A 19,576-nucleotide genomic window follows, 5' to 3' on the forward strand; every position below is an offset into this window, starting at 1 on the left:
AAAAACAGCACTACTATATGACCCTGCAATTCCACTCCTGAGCATATATTAGGAGAAAAGCGTGATCTGAAAGGATCCATGCACCCCGTGTTCATTGCAGCACTGTTTACAATAGCCAAGACATGGAAGCAACTTAAATGTCCATCGACAGAGGAATGGATACAGATGTGGTACATATATACAATGGAATATTACTCGGTTGTTAAAAAGAATGAAATAATGCCATTTGCAGCAACATGGACAGACCCAGAGAGTGTCATACTGAGTGGAGTCAGAGAAGGAGAAATATCCTATGACATCACTTATATGTGGAGTCTGAAAAGAAATGATACAAATGAACTTACTTACAAAACAGAAACAGATTCACAGACTTCAAGAATAAACTTATGGTTGCCACGGGAAGGGTGAGAGGAAGGGATAGTTAGGGAGGCACATGTGCACACTGCTGTATTGAAAATGGATAACCAACAAGGATCTACTGTAGAGCACAAGGAACTCTGCTCACTGTTATATGGCAGCCTGGATGGGAGGGAAGTTTGGGGGAGAATGGATACAGGTATATGTATGTCTGAGGCCCTTCGCTGTTCACCTGAAACTATCACAACATTGTTTGTAAATCGGCTATACTCCAAGACAAAATAAAAAATTTTAAAAAGAGAAGGTATATGTGTTAACACTCACTTTGCTGCACAGCAGAAACTAATTCAACACTATAAATCAACCATACACCAATAAAAATTATCACTCAAAAAAAAGGGACTTTTCTCGCTGTCCAGTTGTTAAGAGCCCACACTTCCACGGCAGGGGGTGCAGGCTTATATACCACATGCTGCGTGGTCTGGTCACAATAAATAAATTTTAAAAAGCAGCAAGAGAAGGGATCAGTCCAACTAAACAGGGAAGTGGGAACGCGTTTGAGGAGACAAGCCTACGCTTTGACAGGCAGTTATGCTGGCTAAAATCTCCACCCACTCCGGAAGGCCCAGGACAGACATGGTCCCCCAGCCTCCTCTCCCATACTCATTTATTGGCTCTCCATAATTTTATTCCCCGTTATTAAAGCAGGAATGACTGGGTGGGCAGGAAGGCCGGATTCCCACATCCTGGGGGCACTGCAGGCTGACTATGACTTTGCAGGCCTGGATCTGAACATCCTCCTCGGGGTGGATGACCAAGGCGAGCAGCCGGTCTGCCAGTCGTGAGTCGCCCCCAAAGAGAGCTTCATGTAAAGACTGCTTGTTGTAATGCCACTTCACGGCACGGCAGTGGGGTGAACTCCGGCCTTCACTCAACCGCTCTGCAAACACCAGGACCTCAAACAGCAGACTCCCAGGCTGTGTGGACTGGAACAGGTTCAGGAAGTTGCAGTGTACCTGTGAGCAGAATGCAGCAAGGAATCAAGTCCACGGCAAGTTCTAAAGTTCTTCCTTCCTCCCATTGCCTCAGCTTCCCAATATACCTGAGCTTCAGATGCGACTGTGTAGGAATCTTTTTGGTTTTCAATATCACTCTCTAACATAATTCCATTGTGGTCATAAAACATGAGTGATATGATAATATTGATTCAGGGAAGTTTGTTGAGCTTCCTTTTAAAGCTTAGCGTGTGGTTAATGTTTGTAAATATTTTGTGTACTTGAGAGGAATGTGCGTGTACTAATTGTCAAGTGTTCTGGATATTATCTAATGGCTTAAGCTTATTTGTGTTATTTGCAGCAAGTGTAACCTTACCAGTTTTAGATATTTATCTATTAATTGCTGAAACAATAGTTAAAACCTTCCAAATCTTCCACTGTGGTGGTAAACATGTCCTTTTTTCTTTATAACTATTCAGCTGTAAGAAGGAAATCCTGCTATTTGTGACAATATGGATGGACTCAGGGAACATTATGCTAAGTGAGATAAGCCAGACAGAGAAAGACAAATACTGCATGGTATCACTTACATGTGGAATATTGGGGGAAAAAAATAAGTCAAACTCATATAAATAGTAGAAAAGTAGTTGCTGGGGGCTGGGGTGGAGTTTGGGAAAATAGGGAAAGGTTAGTAAAAGGGTACATGTGCAGTGCTTAGTCGTGTCCGACTCTTTGCAACCTCAGGCTCCTCTGTCCATGGGGATTCTCCAGGTAAAAACACTGGAGTGGGTCGCCATGCCCGCCTCCAGGAGATCTTCCCAACCCAGGGACTGAACCCAGGTCTCCCGCATTGCAGGTAGATTCTTTACCGTCTGAGCCACCAGGGAAGCCCAAAAGGGTACATACTTTTAGCTAAAAGATGAAAAAGATCTGAGGATCTAATACAAAACATGGTGACTATAGTTGATATTAATAATACTGTATTATATAATTGAAGTTAGCTAAGAGAATGGAACATAAATGTTCTCACCAAAAACAAATATGTGAGGTGAGGGGGCAGTTGTGTTAATTACCTAGATGGTAGGAATCTTTTCACAATGTTGTAATTTTTCCCTATTACTAAAATACCTAGACTAATTTGTGTCACCTGTGTTCCTGACTCTCAGAGTTCAGAAAGTCCCTCAAAGGAAAATCTGATTCTGTTGAGAGGACAGGAGTGGGGTGGTTTGCAATACGTATCTAGTGCAGGGGCAGAAAGAGGAACAAGCTGATCTTGTCAGGGCTGAGTCTGTCTGAAGAACCCACGAGTCCGCCTTTCCCAATATCTGTTAGCATCCACCGGCCCGCCTCTCATATCCTTTCTCACCTGGCAGTTGAGAATATCATAGAGAAGGTCGTTCTTCTGTGCCAGGCTGCTCAGCAACCGTATGGCTTGCACCTGAACAAAAGGAAAGGGCCACACGTGAGAAGGCAGGTGGGCCTGAGCAGGGATGACACGAATCTCTGCTCTTCCCTCTAGGCGTTGTGCCAGGGCCGGGCAGGGGGTCGGGGCCTGGGCCCCCGTCCTCAGGCACCTGTGCCAGGATATAGTCCGACTGCAGGATCTCCATCAAGGCAGGCATCACCCGTCGCAGCTGTGGATGCACAAAGTCAGGCAGCGGGAAGTTGTTGAGGAGTCTAAGGCCTGCGATGTGCAGCTCTGAGTCCCAGATGGTGGAGATCAGTTCCAGCACCTTGATGGAGTGTTCCTGGGGAGGGGCGGGGGGAGAAGAGAAGGGTTTCCTGCTTTCACAGGACGACCCTCAACATTAGCCCACCCTCTGCCTACACTCAGGACAACTGAGCCGACCCCACAGACACTTCCCCGCTTAAACTCTCCCCGTGGTTTGACCTATTGACCCCTCCCGCCTCCTTGAAAATCTGTCTTCACTGGGCTTGTCTGTCTCAAGCTTCTTTCCCGGGTTCTTCCGCCAACCTCCTCTTCTGTCTTCCTCCCTGCCTTAGTGACACGGCATTAAAGACTCACAGACTCAGTGTTAAAGACTATCCATATGCTGATGCCTTTCAAGTTCCTGTCTCCAGCCCAGACCTCTCCCTGAACTCCAGACTCACAGATGCAAGTGCCAATTCCACTTCTTTCCCAGAATCGTACTAAACCTCTGAGTTCACACATTCCCGTCCCCACACCTGCTCTCTCCACCACCCTTCCTGTCTCCGCTGTTGGTTACGCCTGCCTTCCAGTTACTCAGACCAAAACTCCCTGGTCTTCCGTGACTCCTTTCTTTCTCTCACACCCTTTTCCAACCCTTCAGAACATCCTGGGCTCTGCCTTCAAAACCTGCCAACAGTCAAGCCACTGCTCGCCATGCCCCTTCCGCCACCCTGGTCCAAGCCACCAGCATCCCCCCCAGGCTTCTGCAATAGCCTCCTCCTCCTCCCTGCTTCCAGCCTTGTCCCCTGCATCTATTCTCAGAGCAGCAGACAGGCTGGACATTCCCGCCCCTGCTCCAGAGTTGCTGATCCATTCAGGATAAAGGCTAAAATCCTTACAGTGGCTTACAAGATCTTCCCCTGCTTCCCCCATTACTTCTTTGCCTCATCTCCTATTCTCTCCTCTGCTCCCACGGATTCCCTGAAAACAGGCTGGTCCCTCTGCTTAGAATGCTCTCCCTCCGATATTCTCTTACCTCCTTCAAGGCTTTGCTATTTAATGTCACCTTCTCGGGGGGTGGGGGGGCTTCCCTGACCACTCTCTAAGATGAGAACACCACTCCCATGCCTGCCTTCCTATCCACCCCCCTTTTATTTTTCCCTATACCACTGTCACATGAAACACACTTTTTGTTTTTAAATTTTTATTTTCAAATGATTATAAGTTCACTAGAAGTTGCAAAAACAGAGAGGTCCCAATGTGCCTTCCACCCAGTTTCCCTCCATAGTTACATCTTAAATAATTACAGTATCAAAACCAAGGAAATGGTATTAGTACAATGTGTATATATAGTTCTGTGTCATTTTATCATGTATGTAGATTCATGTAACCACCACTGCAGTCAACAAATTATTCCATCAGCATCGCCACAGATCACCCTTGTGGGTGATCTTATTGTCACACTTACCCCACCCATCAAAACCAGCCCTCACCAGTGCGGGCCCCCAAGCTGTTTTCCACCTCTCTAAGTTTGTCAATTTTGAGGTTATATAAATGGAAGCATACTTTGTAATCTTCCAAACCTGATGTTTTCCACTCAGTATAATGCCCTTGGGATCCATCCAAAATGTGTGTATCAATAGCTCGTTCCTTTTCATTACTGAGTGATGTCCCCTAGTACTAGATTACCAGTTTGCATAGTCATTTATCTACTGAGAGCCATTTTGGTTGTTTATCCTTTTGACTGTTACAAATAGAGCTGCTGTGAACAGGTTTTTGTACAGATGTAAGTTTTTATTTCTCCAGGATAAACGCTCAAGAGTGCAATTGCTGTTTTGCATGGTAAATGTAGAGTTTTTTGTTTTTAAACTACCAAACTATCTTCCAGAGTGGCTGCTTTACATTTTACATTCCCACCAGCAACATATGAGAGATTCAGTTTCTCTCCATCTTCACCAGCACTTGATACTGTCACTAATTTTTTAGTTTAGATTATCTAATAGGTCGGAGAAGGCAATGGCACCCCACTCCAGTGCTCTTGCCTGGAAAATCCCATGGATGGAGGAGCCTGTTGGGCTGCAGTCCATGGGGTCGCTGAGAGTTGGACATGACTCAGTGACTTCACTTTTACTTTTCATTTTCATGCATTGGAGAAGGAAATGGCAACCCACTCCAGCGTTCTTGCCTGGAGAATCCCAGGGATGGGGGAGCCTGGTGGGCTGCCGTCTACTGGGTCGCACAGAGTCGGACACAACTGAAGCAACTTAGCAGCAGCATCTAATAGGTATATAGTAATATTTCATTATGGTCTTAAGTTTGCATTTCCCTAGTGTCTAGTTAAATGTTAAACACTTCTTCATGTGCTTATTTGCAGTTGTATATCTGCTTCAGTGATATATTTCAATATCTTGTGCCCATTTTCTAACTGGATTTTTTAAAATATTGAGTTTTCAGAGCTCTTTATATAAACTAGATATAAGTCTTGTGTCAGATATGTAGTTTGCAACTATTTTCTTTCAATCTGAAGCTTATCTTTTCATCCTCTTAATAGGGTCTTTCACTAAAATGTTTTTAATTTTGATTAAGTTCAATTTATCATTTTTCTTTTATAGACTGTGCTTTTAGTGTCATTTCTATGACCTCTTTATCAAGCCCTAGACCCCAAAGATTTTCTCTTTTGAAACTGCAGCATTACCCTGATGTCAGCCTTCTTTACCACTCTTCTTGATTTTTCTCAATAGCATTTGCCCCCATGAAACACTATATGTTTCACTTATTTTTTTTTTTTTTTAAGATTTTGTTGATTTTTAATTCGTTTTGGCTGCACTGGGTCTTTGTTGTTGCCCTCAGACTTAGTTGCTCCCTGGGATGTGGGATCTTCCCATCCCAGGGATCAAATGTGTGTCCCAGGCACTGCAAGGCAGACTCTTAACCACTGGACCACGAGGGAAGCCCTCATTTATTTGTGTATTGCCTGCCTTGCTGTCTACTAGAATTTAAGTTCACTTGGGATAAGGTTCCTTCTTGTTCCATTCCCTGTTGTATCTCATATGCCTAGCACACTGCCCAGGCGTGACGGAAGTGTTCAGTATACGTCTGTTGAATGAAAAAAGGGATCTTGGCTTCTGAGCTGCAGAAGCTTGAGGCTTATTACGAAAGGCAGGTACCTTACAAACTATACTTTCGCAAGTCACTTAAGAAGGACGCCAGAAGCCTGGAGTGGGAAGCACAGACTTCCCATTAGTACCCTGCTCCTTCCTGCCCTCATCCCTTACTGACTGCTGAGATCTGAAGGGCAGGTAGGAGTTAGCAAATCTGGGGTGGGCTTTCAGGCAGCAGAACACCAGGTGCAAGAGCTGGGAGGGGAGAGAGCTTGAAACACACCGTGTAAATGGCTGGGGTGTGGGCAGGGAGGTGGAGCTCGTTGTACACATTAAAAGTTTTTGTATTTTTATTGGGCTGTGCTGGGTCGTAGCTGTGGCATGCAGGATCTTTAGGTGCAGCATGTGGGATCTAGTTCCCCGACCAGGGGTCAAATCTGGGTCCCCAGGATTGGGAGCACTGAGTCTTAGCCTCTGAACCTCCAGGGAAGTCCCTGGTCATATATTTTCTGATGAGAGCCTTGAGGAAGACCCAGCAGGGAACTGATGCAATCAGATCTCTCTCAAGAGGGTGGTCTGGCTCAGGGAACAGGGGCGAGCTCCATTTGGATGTTGGGTCAGAGGGTCTCCAGACTAAGTGGAGCAGCTGGCCATGGGTCTGGAGGTCAAGGGAGCCTGCAGGCTTTAGAGAGAGACAGAGGAGAGCACATGTAGGTGGAAACTGAGGCTAGGGAGTGGCCGCTTTCACCCAGAGTTAGGTCCTCAGGATACAGACCCTGGGGGAAGAAAGGACAGCGGTGCCCATGCCACTTGCATTGGAATCTGGGGGGCTTATGAAAAACAAAGCTTCCCTGTTGAACTGGTTCCCTGGGTGTAATGCCCTGAAATCTTCATTTTTAACCAGCTTTCTTGGCAATTCTGATATGCATGAGACTCACAGCCTTAGGGCAACTGAGAGGGCTGAGAGATGAAGTAGAAGCAGCCAGCAAGTAGAGACTTCAAAACCTTTTTTCCCTCCAAAGAAAGTCTGATGCAAAAAATTTAAAGTGTGAAAAGACCAAGTGTTGGAGAAGAAATGATGCAACAGAAACACTCATGTGGGCTGGTAGAAGGTATAAACTGATTCAGCCCGTCTCAAAAAGTTGGGCATGCCTTTCACCTGACCATCCCACAACTGCATACATGCCCTAGAGAAAGTCTCCCATGTCCCAAGGGTGATGCATACGCGCATGCTCATGGCACCATATGCAAATGACTCAAATACCTACCCATGAGCAGTTGGATAAATAAAACTGCAGGATATTCATGAACGAGAATACTACACAACAGTGGAAAAGAAACAGAGCAGTCTCTATCAATGAGGACGAATCTTTCAATGTGGGAGGGAAAAGACAAACCACAGAATGCAAACTGCAGACTTTCAGATCCATGAAGCATAAAAACATTCCAATTATATTTCACCTATTTTTGCCTGCTGCTGTGGCCTGCTAGAAAACAATAACACATGCATACATGATAAAACTACAAAGAAATTCAAGAAATTGATGAACAAAATGCAGAGGAATGACTGCCTCTGGTCGGGGAGGAGGCTGGCATTAAGGAAGGGGTGTCCAGGGGCATCTAGCCCATTGGTCATGTTCTATCTCTTAGCCTGAGTTCTGATTGTGTGTCCTGTTTTTGTTTTAAATATTCATTATTGATTTATTTGGCTGTGGCTGACACAGGGATCTTTAGTTGCAGCATGTGGGATCTGGTTCCCTGATCAGGGATCGAACCTAGGCTCCCTGCATTGGGAATGTGGAGTCTTAGCCACTGGACCACAAGGGAAGCTCCGGTGTTTTATTGTTACCAAACACTCATAAAATGTTCACATGTTTTGAATATTTTAGCTATTTTTAAGTAAAATATTTTGGGAGAGATCATTTGCTAGAGAGAGATTAGAGGACACAAGGAAGATGTTTTCTAGTTTTGTCTTTTAAGATGGAAGAATAGAGCTTGTTGAATCTAATGGGAAGGAGCCAGGGGAGGCTATACAAAACAGAGTTTAATCAAGGAGAGGGCCCCTCAGGGGAGGCGGTAGATGCAGGACTGAGACTATCATTGAACACAGGCAGGAAGAACGCCTTTCTTCCATGGCACCAGCAGGAAAGCAGGAAAGGATGAGGAACAGGTAAGCCTGAAAGCCTAGCAGTAGGAAGCTGGGGGAACTGACATTTGGTGGCTTCTGTTTTTCTCTACATCGTAGTACTGAAAACATTAGTGGTCCAGCCACCAGCCTTAGACCAACACAGCATGGGGTGTGGTCTGACAGTATATCTGGTTTTTGTCCCTGATTGCAGGCACAAGGTTCCTAAAATCCTTGCAATTTCCTACTAGGAGTGTTTTTGGTTTTTATAATGAGCCTCTTTCCATCACCCCTGAATTTATGCTAATGAGGCAACTCTAGGCAGACCCCTAGATTTCTGCTGGATGAGGCCAGAAAGACCCAGCTAGGATTAGGGGGCTGGAACGTTCACCCCCATACCTGACCTCTGGGGAGAAGGGTGGGGCTAGAGACTGAGTTCAGTCACCAATGGCCAATGATTAATCAATTATGTCTACATAGTAAAGCCTCCATAAATACACCTACATGACAGGGTTTGGAGAACCTTGGGTTGGTGAAATATATTGAGGTGCTAGGAGGGTGGCAGGCCTGAAGAAGGCATGGAAGCCCTTCCCCTACATTCTGCTCTTGCATCTCTTCCATTTGGCAGTTCCTCAGTTGTATCTTTTTTTCCCCCTTGCTCTGAAGTGTGTGGCATGTGGGATCTTAGTTCACCAACCAGGGATCGAACCTGTACTTCCTACATTGGGAGCACAGAGTCTTAACCACTAAACCACTAGGAAGTCCCTCCTCAGTTGTATCTTTTATAATAAACTGTAAGTAAAACATTTTCCTGCATGCTATGACTCTTTATAGTGAATTATCAAGTCTGAGGAGAGAGGTCATGGGGAACCTTCAATTTTACAGCTGGCCGGTCAAAAGTGGGAGACGGTCCTATGGGACTCAGCCTTCAGCGGTGGGGTCTGTACTAACCCCAGGGAGACATGTCATAATTGAACTATAGGACATCTAGCTGGTGTCAAGAGAGTTGGCTAGCGTCAGAAAGAACCTTGGGGGTTTCTGCTTGGGGTTCAGAGATTCTCCAAGGGACTCAGTTCAGTTTTATCCTGGGATTCAAAGACTTTTCTGCCCCTATTGGGAAAGTGATCACCATTTCCCCCCCAATTTCCAAGGAAAAACATATTTCTGGGTTACAAACTCAGACCCAAAACCCAAACAGACTTCTGGAACATGACCATTCATCCTAGGCCCACTAAAGGGCCCACGGCCTGTGGACACCACATGTGCTCTGCCCCACCCTTATTGCTAGGCTTACCTGGATTTTGAGCCTGAATTTTCTGATGCCAGAGAAAGCTTTAAGTGTGTTCAGGGCTTGGATTTTGACACTGTTGTCCTTATCATCCAGCATGGAGCCCACCAACGTGATGTCATCATTAGTACAACCAGAGGCCTAGAGTGTGCCAGGAGAGATGGAAGAGGCAGAAGAAGCGGGGGTCCTGGTTCCCCCCAACACACACCCTGTCACCAAGACCCCTCAACACAACCCCTCCCACCCTCAGAGAGACAGGTCCCAGGACACTGCCTGGCTAGTCAGGGGGGTTGGGGGGGTACCAGGACACACACTGGTAGCCCCCAGGGGCTAGGCTGATGGGGAGGGGTCTCCGGCCTCCCTTCCCTCACCTCAGACTCCAGCAAGTACACACAGCGCGTGATGCTGTGTAGGATCATGCTCTTGGTGTACGCATCCTGCTTGCACTCCAAAGAGTTGAGGAGCCTCCGGAGCTCACCCGAGTCGCGCCCGTGTCGCTCTCGCTCGATTGCCAGGCCTAGACAGCCACCCCAGACCGGTTCAGGCTGTGAACTCAAAGGTGATGAAAGAAGGGGATTGGGAAGCAGGGCAGAGGGACCTGGGACACAAGGCTGCCTTGCGTTTTCTGAAGAGAAGACTTCCTGCCATACACAGGACCACCATGTGCAGTTGATCAGGGTGTGCACTGCACAAGGGCACCACATCTAATGCTGCGTCATTCATGTCATAAACAAATATGTTTTGTACGTTTCCCATAACAACTTTCTGGCATATGGCAGTCATACACGGTGTTTCATCATAACTGGTATATGGCAATGATATTCTAGCAGGTGGCAACACAAAGTCTTGCAGAAAGGGTTTCTTTCTCAACTTTGCACTGAGTGGTCATAGAGATTAGTGGAGGCTCTGGGCACACAGGACCCCCAGTTTTCCCTTGGGGAGAACTGCTGATACCAAGTTTCTATCCATCCTAGATGCCAGAGTGAATGCAGAATTTAGGAACCGGCCCGATGACTCCTAAGGATACACCAGAGCACCACCCACTACCTGGGGACCCTGCTCCAGCATCTCTAGAATGGGTCTGGGGGAGATGGAGGTGAGACAGAGGCACGAGAGAGGAACGTGGAGGAGTCCCCTTGGGCCCCTCAGAGGCCTGGGGAATAGGTACCTCCTGGGGCCAAGCCCTCTCCCCAGGGCGGGGACACTCACGGGCGATGCAGATGGGTGAGGCAGAGCAGAAGGGCGGCTGACATTTTATGCCGGCCTTGATGGCCTTGTAGAGGAGGTAGATGGCTCCGGCGCCTGTGGCCAGGCTCACCACACCTTTGCGGATGTCCATTTGCCTCAGGCGCTGGCGGATGCAGGACATGCCCGAGGCACCCAGCGAAGGCCTTCCGGAACCAGAACTCCAGCAGGGCCAGGAACTAGGGCACCAGAATCAGAACATGGGCAACAAAGGGAACTGGGGAAACAGCAGGACAGAGGGTGGCGGTCTGGGAACAGGGCAGCCAGGGAGCTTCGGAGGCTGCGGGAAATCAAATTCAAGACTCCAGGGAAACACAAGCTCTGGGGCAGGAAGGTCCTTCGCAGACCCCATTTTTAGGGGACCCAGGTTGGTGGGGCCCCAGCCCCCAGCTCCAGAGGTTTCCCTTCCTCCATTAGGGGGCAAAGTGAAGTCAGTGAAGTCGCTCAGTCGTGTCCAACTCTTTGCGACCCCATGGACTGTACCTGCCAGGCTCCTCCATACATGGGATTTTCCAGGCAAGATTACTGGGGTGGGTTGCCATTTCCTTCTCCAGGGGATCTTCCCAACCCAGGGATCAAACCCAGGTCTCCTGCATTGCAGGCAGACTCTTTACCGTCTGAGCCACAAGGCGGTTTCACCATTAGAGGGCAGCAGAGGCCCAATTTCTGGAAGTTTGGACGTTTGCTGCGGGGGTCAGGTGGGGTTGGGGGTGTTGGGGGTTTGGGATGTGGCCCCTGGCAGCCCTGTTCCCTCACTTTCCTGGCCTTCCCATCTTTGATCTTTTCGCCATGGATCCACTTCTGGGCCTTGGAGCGTTTCTGTAGGGAAGGGCCCCTCTTTCCATTGGAGGATGAAAAGATGACGAGCACCTTACCAAGTTTTCCAGAGTCTCAGGGCAAATCCATTATCTTCCAGCATCCACGTGTTCCCCTTAGTGGTGGCCAAAAGCTCATAGGGCAGTTGTCTCTGCATCTCCAACATCCAGCAGCCCTGCGCTTAGGAGATGCTCAAGCCATGACTTCTGTTATCCCTTGAGAATGGGAGGACAGAACGTCAGAGAATCTGAATACGGGGATGCCAGGACCATTTAACCACTGTGTCTCTGGAGGAGAAGGGGCCCTTGCCTTGATCATTTGTAACCTGAGAGGACCCCGATTTAGCATTCTAAAACTCCAAGGTTAAAACCTGGGTGGGTCTGTGCCATTAAAGCTTGGAGGCCTGAATCTGGGAGAATCGCACCCCATCCTCCCCCGACGTATACACACAGGGTGGGATGCAGTTGGAGGCCTCTGGAAAATGCCACCACCCTGGAGGAGAAGAAACCCAACTTTGGAGGCCTGTCTCCACCACCTCCACCACTAGGATGGGGCACGTGAGACCAGACCCTTCCCTCCTCCTCCTCCCCCCACCCACCGTGTCCCCACAGCCTCTGGCCTCACCTTCTGGTGCAGAACAGGGAGGAGCCCAAGCCAGGCTCAGGCCCAGAGTCAGCCCTGAGCATGGCTGCCCCAGAACAGGGTTTCTCCTGCCTGGCCTTGAGCTCCTGTTGGAAGGCTTGGGGCCCTGGGCTGCTCCATCTGGGCTTGCAGGAGGTGTGGAAACACATCACCAAGGATGCTACAGCAGCCAGCCAGGACAGTCCACTCAGAGCCTTCATCCACGTCACCCCAGGCTGCAGGCAACACTCCCAGGGGGGCCATTCTCTTCCATCCTCGGCCCTCCTCAAGGGTCATTCCTGGCCCTCTACACAGCCTCAAGGTGGGTGTATGGTCAGGCCATTCAAGATGGCTGTTCTTCTGCTCTTTGTTCTTCTCTTGCTCTACTTGTCCCTTCTTTAAAAAAAAAAAACAACAAAAAAAAACTTGGCCGTGCCGCTTTTGTTGCGGCCCGAGGGATCTTCCGTCTTCGTTGCAGCATGAGAACTCTTAGTTGTGGCTTGTGGTATCTAGTTCCCTGACCTGGAATTGAACCCCAGGCCCCCTGCGTTAGGAGCTCAGAGTCTCAACCGCTGGACAACTGGGGAAGTCTCTTGACCAGTCTCAATTTTGCCTGCAACCTACTCACGTGACCAGGTTTGCCCTCTGCCCCAGCTAATGGCTGATCTCACCCCTGCTCTACCTGCTAATTTATTAAAGGAAACATCTGCCCTCATGATGGTTCTTAACTGAGGGGCTGTGAGGGACGTGCCCCAGCTGGTTTCCTTGGTAACTGACCAGCCAACCTGACCTCAAGTCCCCCTATAAATAGTAGTCTCCTTCTACCCCGAGTGGGCAAGATTACAGCTATGGCCTGCCCGCTGTAACCCACAGGTTGTTGCTCCAGGACCTTTTGCTTAAGACCAGCACCAACCCCCTCCCCAAACCTCCTGTCCAAAAAACCACTGAGGTCTCCATCGCTATCTCCAGACTCTTTCTTTGGTCTTGAAGTGGGGCAACCACAAGGCTTTCAGGACTGTGGGGTGCAGCCCAATGACTGGTCAGCTGGCCAGGAGGCCAAAGAAACACCCAAGATGTCGAGAAGTCAAGGATGGGGAATGGGAGGTCACAGGCATGATCTCGAGGTGGCTGTCCACCAGCAGGTGGGGCCCTGTGGCAGCTGACTGCCATGAGAGGTCTTTCTCTTCCACTAAATTGATTCTCTTCCACTCTGGTAACCTTGGAGTCTCTGTTTTCAGTTTAAAAGCAGCAGCCCTATGCTTGTGGCTCATCTGACTGCACGAGGATGGCTGGTGAATACAGACAAAATACAAGGAGGCCGATCTGCAAACCTCTCACCACTGAACAGTCACAGACACAGGCTTTAGGGGATCTTAATTCAGGGACAGGCTTGTGAACTGGACGTGGCCGAAAAGTCTGGTTAGGGCCTGTGACAATAACAAAATAAAGTGTACCCCTGGGCGTCTGGTCCCAGCTGTGGAAGGGGAGCAACGATACAGACCACAGAGGGACAACAGCCATGTGCAGCTCACACTACAAAACGCTTACCTGGGTCTAGCAATGCAAAAACCCACTATTTGGGGTCTAGGATAGCTGTGTGTGAAATACAGGACCCCCATGGACATTGATAAAGACCAAAGACTCCACTTAACCAGGCATGAAGTTCAGGAATGGGCTGATAAAAATGACACACATTGGCCTTTCCACTTGCCTTATGGACATCCCTCCCCCGACTTCGACCAGGCTAATGGAAAGGATGAAAGAACAACTTAACTGAAATGGAAACCTGTTCTTTCCACCGGTGGACCAGAGGCTAACTTAAGCTCTAAGAATTCAAACTGAACATCCCAGGGGCAATCAGCCCAGGGCTATGTTAACCCAGAAGTGACTAGTCAATACAGTCTGAGCTTAACTGTTGACCGTCTAAAGACAAATGCCTACTATCGGGACAACAACTTACTTTTGCTCTCACCACAGGATCTTACCCCCAGAGGAACACACTATCAAATGACCCGGGAACTGGCAGGGAAGTCCCTGCTGGTTTGGGTTTGCTGCCTCGTGGTGAGTAGGATTGGCAAGGGAATTACAGATTTCACCTGGATTTATACTAGACCCATCCAAGACTACTTAAGTTAATTAATCCAGCTCCTAATTGGAGAAAAAGTGCCATTATACCCTGTAGGCTGAGCTTATACCACCCACCAGCCTTCAGCACTATGAATGTCTTCGTTGCTGTCCTAGGCTCTTTCTTTGGTCTCAAGGTTGGGCATCTCTAAGGCTTACAGGTCTGTGGGGTGCAGCCCACCAGTAGGTGACTACACGGACTCCCCGCACTGAAAGGTGACAGAGGCCGCTGGAGGCCCCCTCCCTGCACTGCCATGGGACCACCTATCAGGCTCCATGAACTCTGGGCAGGAAATGGCTGCCTGATGGAACTGTTCTAGGTTCCGACTCCCCTGATGGATCCGAGGAGAGGGCCTTCGGAACAAAGTTCCAGCCCTCTTCTGAGGGGGACCCAGGGCTACTGGCCTCCTCAGTCTATGGAGCTGACCCCAAGACCCTCACATCCTAAACAAACGCAGTGCTCACCTGCTCTTTAAAGTTCTCCAAAGATGCGGAGTTCTTTCTTGGCTCTAAGCTAATTCCTTCCTGCTATATCTAAGCCCTTTTTTTGGTTCTGCTCTCAAATGATTCAGAGGGATCAGAAGCAGAGGCAGCCGCCCCACTATACATTTTTGCTAATCCACAGCACAATATAGAAGGAAAAAAATATGTATTTGTTGGTGGAAAGTCAAGGACTGTTCTTTCTTGGGAGTAACCGCTTTTGATTCAGATGATGTCTGTCTTCTTTTGAGGAGAATTAAAATATATTTGCTTTTGTGAAATGATGGTGACAACACGTGACAGTGAATGTTCTTGGGGAGCATAAAAGACCAGCTCTCGGTGAGAATTTGGGTTTTGGTTCTTTTCCCCTGTCAAACCCCCAACTTTGGAATATTGGCTAGAGAGAAGTCTGAGGTGCCATATACACACACAGCCAACCCCAAGTTTCTTACCTGCCCTCACCAAGGCAAAAGGGCACAGGCCACCCTAGCACACCTCTCTGCCATCTGCACCAGCTTTCCACCTTGAAGGCTGCTGATGTTCCCATCATGTTGTTCTTTAGTCGCTCAGTCATGTCTGACTCTTTGCAACCCCATGGACTGCAGCACCCCTGTCCTTTACCATCTCTGGAAGCTTGCTCAAACTCATGTCTATTAAGTCAGTGATACCATCCAACCATCTCATCCTCTGTCATCCCCTTCTCCTCCTGCCTTCTATCTTTCCCAGTATCAGGGTCTTTTCTTCGAATCAGGTGACCGAAGTTATTGGAGCTTCAGCATCAGTCCTTCCTTATTAATTGGAAGAATTAATATTCAGGGTTGATTTCCCAACATGTTCCAGTAACTTCCCTGGTGACTCAGACGGTAAAAGCGTCTGCCTACAATGCGGGAGATCCGGGTTCTATCCCTGGGTGAGAAAGATCCTCTGGAGAAGGCAATGGCAACCCACTCCAGTACTCTTGCCTGGAAAGTCCCATGGACAGAGGAGCCTGGTGGGCTGCAGTCCATGGGGTCACAAAGAGTCAGACACGACTGAGTGACTTCCCTTTCTTTCACTAGGTGCGATTTATTTAGTGAGTGAGGGTTCCACCCAGACTTCCTGCTCAGTTACTGAGTTAGCTTTGTAATCTTTTTGTGCCTCATTTTCCACACCTATAAAATGGCTAAAATAGTAATACCTACTTCTTGGGTTTATCAGAACAGTGCTCAGCACACAGAGCTCACCAAATGTGACTATGATCATTTTGATTATAAGCAGGCTTCCCCTTGGACAAAAATGTCAGGGGTGGGAAGGAAGTGAGCACTCAGACGGTTGGCCTCTATGAGGCCTAAAAGGTACATTATTCAGTCTCTTCCCTTATCCTCTATCCCTCCCACTCTGGTCGTCTTCAGGCTAATCAATCTCAACTCCTGTAGCCCATTTACTTTCTTTGCCAGTTTTGGAGTCCTCCTTGAACCCTTCAACCCCACCACATACCTAAACCTGGAGAGCTAGGGGTACCCCCCCCCATTGCCCTGGGCTACTCAGTTCCTAAAAACCATCCTTCCACGTGTAAAACCCCAAGACTACCTGCTTACACGATCAGGACTCTAGGCATGGGTGTTTCAGCCTAGTTAATTAGAGGAGACTGACGTGCTACTGGGGACCTGCTGTGCAAGTAGGCCATTAAGAAGTGTGACCCACTGGGTCCCGCACCTGCATGCCCAGGAGACAGACGCTAAGGGGAAATCAGCTTACTCTATAATAAAAAGCGCACTGGAGTCCTTCGAGCTTCGGTTTGGGCAAGTTCCATAATCTGAGTCTCAGTTTCCTCCTCCGGAAAACGGGTCTATCAATACCCGCCTACTACACGGAAGTGCGCCGTCAGAACTGAATGCGACGCTGTACGCCCGACTCCAGGTGAACTGGGGAAGCTCTGCACGTGCGAGCTGCCACCGCAGAGAGCGGAGGGGTGCACGTCTGGGGACAGCCCGCGCCCTGACGTGGGCTCCACGTGCTCCGAGACAGTGCCGTCTAAGCTCGCGCATACCCCGGGCCGGGAACCAGGCTGGCGGGCCTCTTGAGTAGCTCGTGACGCCAGCGAAGGCGTGGGGACGCGGGAAAAAGGCGGCGAAAACCCGGGGAAGCGAAGGGGGCGGCGCCCCCCGCAGAAGGAGGACCGGGCGTGGGGCGGAGGCCGAGGCTCCTCCCGCCCCTGGCCTCCCCCGTCTTGCCCCCCCTCCTCCGATTGCTCCCCGCTCCTCCCCCGCCCCGCGCGCATCCGGCGGCGGGCACAGGATGTTCTTTCGCTCGGGCCCCCCCACCCCCGCCCCCGCTCTCACTTTCCCTCCGCTCCCATCCCCCACTCCCGCCGCCGGCACCTTGTTTAACTCTTTCCCTCCCGCGCTTCGCGGCGCCCAGCGCGCCCTTGCTGGGGAGGGGGTCCCACCCTTCCCTCCCACCCCCAGGACTGGGAGCTCGATCCAGGGCGGCATGGGAAGAAGGGCCCCGGCCGAACGCTGGGGCTCGGTTCTCCGGATCCACTGGCCCGTCGGGGGTGGGAGGGGAAGGGATGAAGAGAGATCCTAGGGCCTGAAGCCAGCCTTCTCCGGACCCCCCAGGCCAGCTCACCACTGGTGCCAGGTGGGCTGGGGGTGGGGGTGCCCGCAAATCCGGCGAGTCCCGCGACCGAGGAGGGCAGCCAGCTGGGCGCAGTTAGCGTCCGCGCCAGACCAGGCGTAGGGTCAGCAAGGTCGAGGACCCCAACCTCATCCTCTCCCTGGTTGGGACGAGAAGGGGGCCCCCGGCTCTCCGGGAGAGGATGGAGAGAGGTCACGCCCTTCGCGTACACGTCACTGTTTCCAAGGCAACCAGGGGCGGAGACGCAGGCTGGGGAAGGAGAGACCTTAGCGAAACAAGGTTGCTAGAGACACTGGGACCCGGGGGTGGGGGGTGCGTTGGGGTGGGGAGGCGGCGTGGGCGGCCTTTTCAATCTTTGCTTTTCGCTCGCTGGTGCTCCAAAAAGCTGAGGGCCGGACAGGTTCGGTTCATTCGACAGACGTTCGTTGAGCTTGAACCGTGCTTGGCATCAGGCTTAGGCACTGGGTTCTGGCGGCGCTGGATCCGAACCCTGCCCTCGCTGATTATTTTGAGTCAGGGTAGAGTGGCTATGCATCCTGGGTTACTTCCCTGGAACTGGTGTTGTTAACTGTCCCTTCTGCTCGCTTAGAAATGTCTTAGTTGGGGGTTGGAGGACAGTAGTTAAGGTACCGCATCCCCCAATTCAAGGAAAGCTCCCGCAGAGCAGGCTGCTGTCTGCTCACTTTGCAGCCAGCACCATGTTCTTTGTAATCTTTGCCTCTCTCACCTTTTACAGATGAAGCACGCTCAGAAAGGTGAAGAGGCTTGCCCAAGGCCATACAGCTAAGTGTTGGACCTAGGTCCTTGTGGCCTTCAAAATCCAAGAGCCCAATCTTAGTCTTTCTTTTCAAGACAGATGATATTAAATAAGTAAATAAATAACCATGTCCCTGTTGTGAAGGAGCTTATAATATTTGAGGCTGAAAATATTACAGGACATAATGAAGCAATAAAATCTAGGAAAGATTAAAGGCCACCCATAAGGCTTAAAGGGAAGTTGATGACAAAATGATCCAAGCGGGGCCTTTATCAGAGCCTTTGAGCTGGGTTATGAGGTGGTGATGGGATCAAGCTCACTGGGTCTGTGTTTGTGTGTGTGTGTGATGTGGTGCCAAGAAAGAGAACTTAAGGGCATCAGACCAGCAACCCAGAGCTAGGCAGGCTGGGCTCTCCAATGGCAAGATCCCTCTGTAAACCCCAAAGCCACTGCTTGCACTCTTTTCTGCCCTCCACCCTCCTCAGTGGTTTTCTGTTCCTTGCTGGAGCACAGGCTCCAGGCAGGCAGCTAGACTCGTTCCATTCAGCACTCCAGTACTTTAGAGTTGGTATTTGGCACAACCTTAGTAGCTCAGATGGTAAAGCGTCTGCCTACAGTGTGGGAGACCCGGGTTTGATCCCTGGGTGGGGAAGATCCCCTGGAGAAGGAAATGGCAACTCACTCCAATGTTCTTGCCTGGAAAATTCCATGGATGGAGCAGCCTGGTAGTTCATGGGGTCGCAAAGAGTCAGACAGGACTGAGCGACTTCACTCACTTTGATGTTAATTTGGATGTCAGATTCTCTCTTCTCATTCCCCACCTCTACCCCGAAGATTCTGGGAAATTTAAAAACCAGGGCTGCTGAAAACAAAAGGGCCTGCATGAGCATCAGGAAACCAATAGGCTTGATGCTGACAAGGAGACCAAGCCAGGAAAGAGAACTGTGAGGAGAAAAGAGGCACAACCCAATGGACTGGACACTCGAGGAACACTGGATGCCTTCCTGCCACGCACCAGGCCTTGTGCTGGATTCTGTGGTTTGGGTACACCATGAATGAGTGTGGGCCCCTTCGTATGGAACACACAGATTAGTAGCTGCTGTACCCAGTGTGCTTGAAGAGTCTGAAGTTGATAACATACACAATAAACAGTGGTTGAGAAAGATTATTCTAGCAGGGTGTGTAGGAGGAAGGAAAAACCTGGGTCAGAAAGGACAGTGTGGCAGTGACTGTGGGAATTTGGGCCAAAGGTGGAATCTGTGGTATTGGAAAGGAAGGCATGAGGAAAGTAACAAACAATACACCTTGTAATAAAAGCAGGAGTGGGAAGAATTTGGTAATAGATGGTGAAGGAGAGGAAACAGTTGAGAATTTTTTAAGTTAATTTTTTTCCGATT

General features: G+C 49.6%; 1 protein-coding gene and 1 long non-coding RNA gene across 5 annotated transcripts; one reads left to right on the plus strand and one right to left on the minus strand.

Moving 5' to 3' along the window:
* Positions 1-1,010: 1,010 nt before the first annotated feature.
* ARMC12 (armadillo repeat containing 12) lies at positions 1,011-18,979 on the minus strand. Of its 4 annotated transcripts, none has more exons than XM_040249839.1 (8): positions 16,541-18,979; positions 11,638-11,753; positions 10,727-10,941; positions 9,889-10,034; positions 9,524-9,658; positions 2,927-3,100; positions 2,719-2,790; positions 1,011-1,373 (listed from the first exon to the last, which is right to left on the minus strand). In XM_040249839.1, exons 2-8 carry the CDS (start codon positions 11,742-11,744, stop codon positions 1,044-1,046), a joined length of 1,179 nt encoding a protein of 392 aa, XP_040105773.1. In that variant the 5' UTR covers positions 11,745-11,753; positions 16,541-18,979; the 3' UTR covers positions 1,011-1,043. The 4 variants fall into 4 exon arrangements, with proteins under 4 accessions (XP_040105773.1, XP_040105775.1, XP_040105774.1 ...); XM_040249841.1 differs by lacking the exon at positions 16,541-18,979 and adding an exon at positions 12,203-13,752; XM_040249840.1 differs by lacking the exon at positions 16,541-18,979 and adding an exon at positions 12,203-13,752 and having other exon boundaries at positions 11,638-11,793.
* LOC120870218 lies at positions 4,191-5,786 on the plus strand. The gene is made up of 2 exons (XR_005722755.1): positions 4,191-5,006; positions 5,288-5,786. It is a non-coding gene; the product is annotated as an uncharacterized LOC120870218 (long non-coding RNA).
* Positions 18,980-19,576: the final 597 nt, after the last annotated feature.

The sequence above is a fragment of the Oryx dammah genome, unplaced genomic scaffold (genome assembly GCF_014754425.2).
Source record: "Oryx dammah isolate SB20612 unplaced genomic scaffold, SCBI_Odam_1.1 HiC_scaffold_11, whole genome shotgun sequence".
Classification (NCBI taxonomy): Eukaryota; Metazoa; Chordata; class Mammalia; order Artiodactyla; family Bovidae; genus Oryx; species Oryx dammah.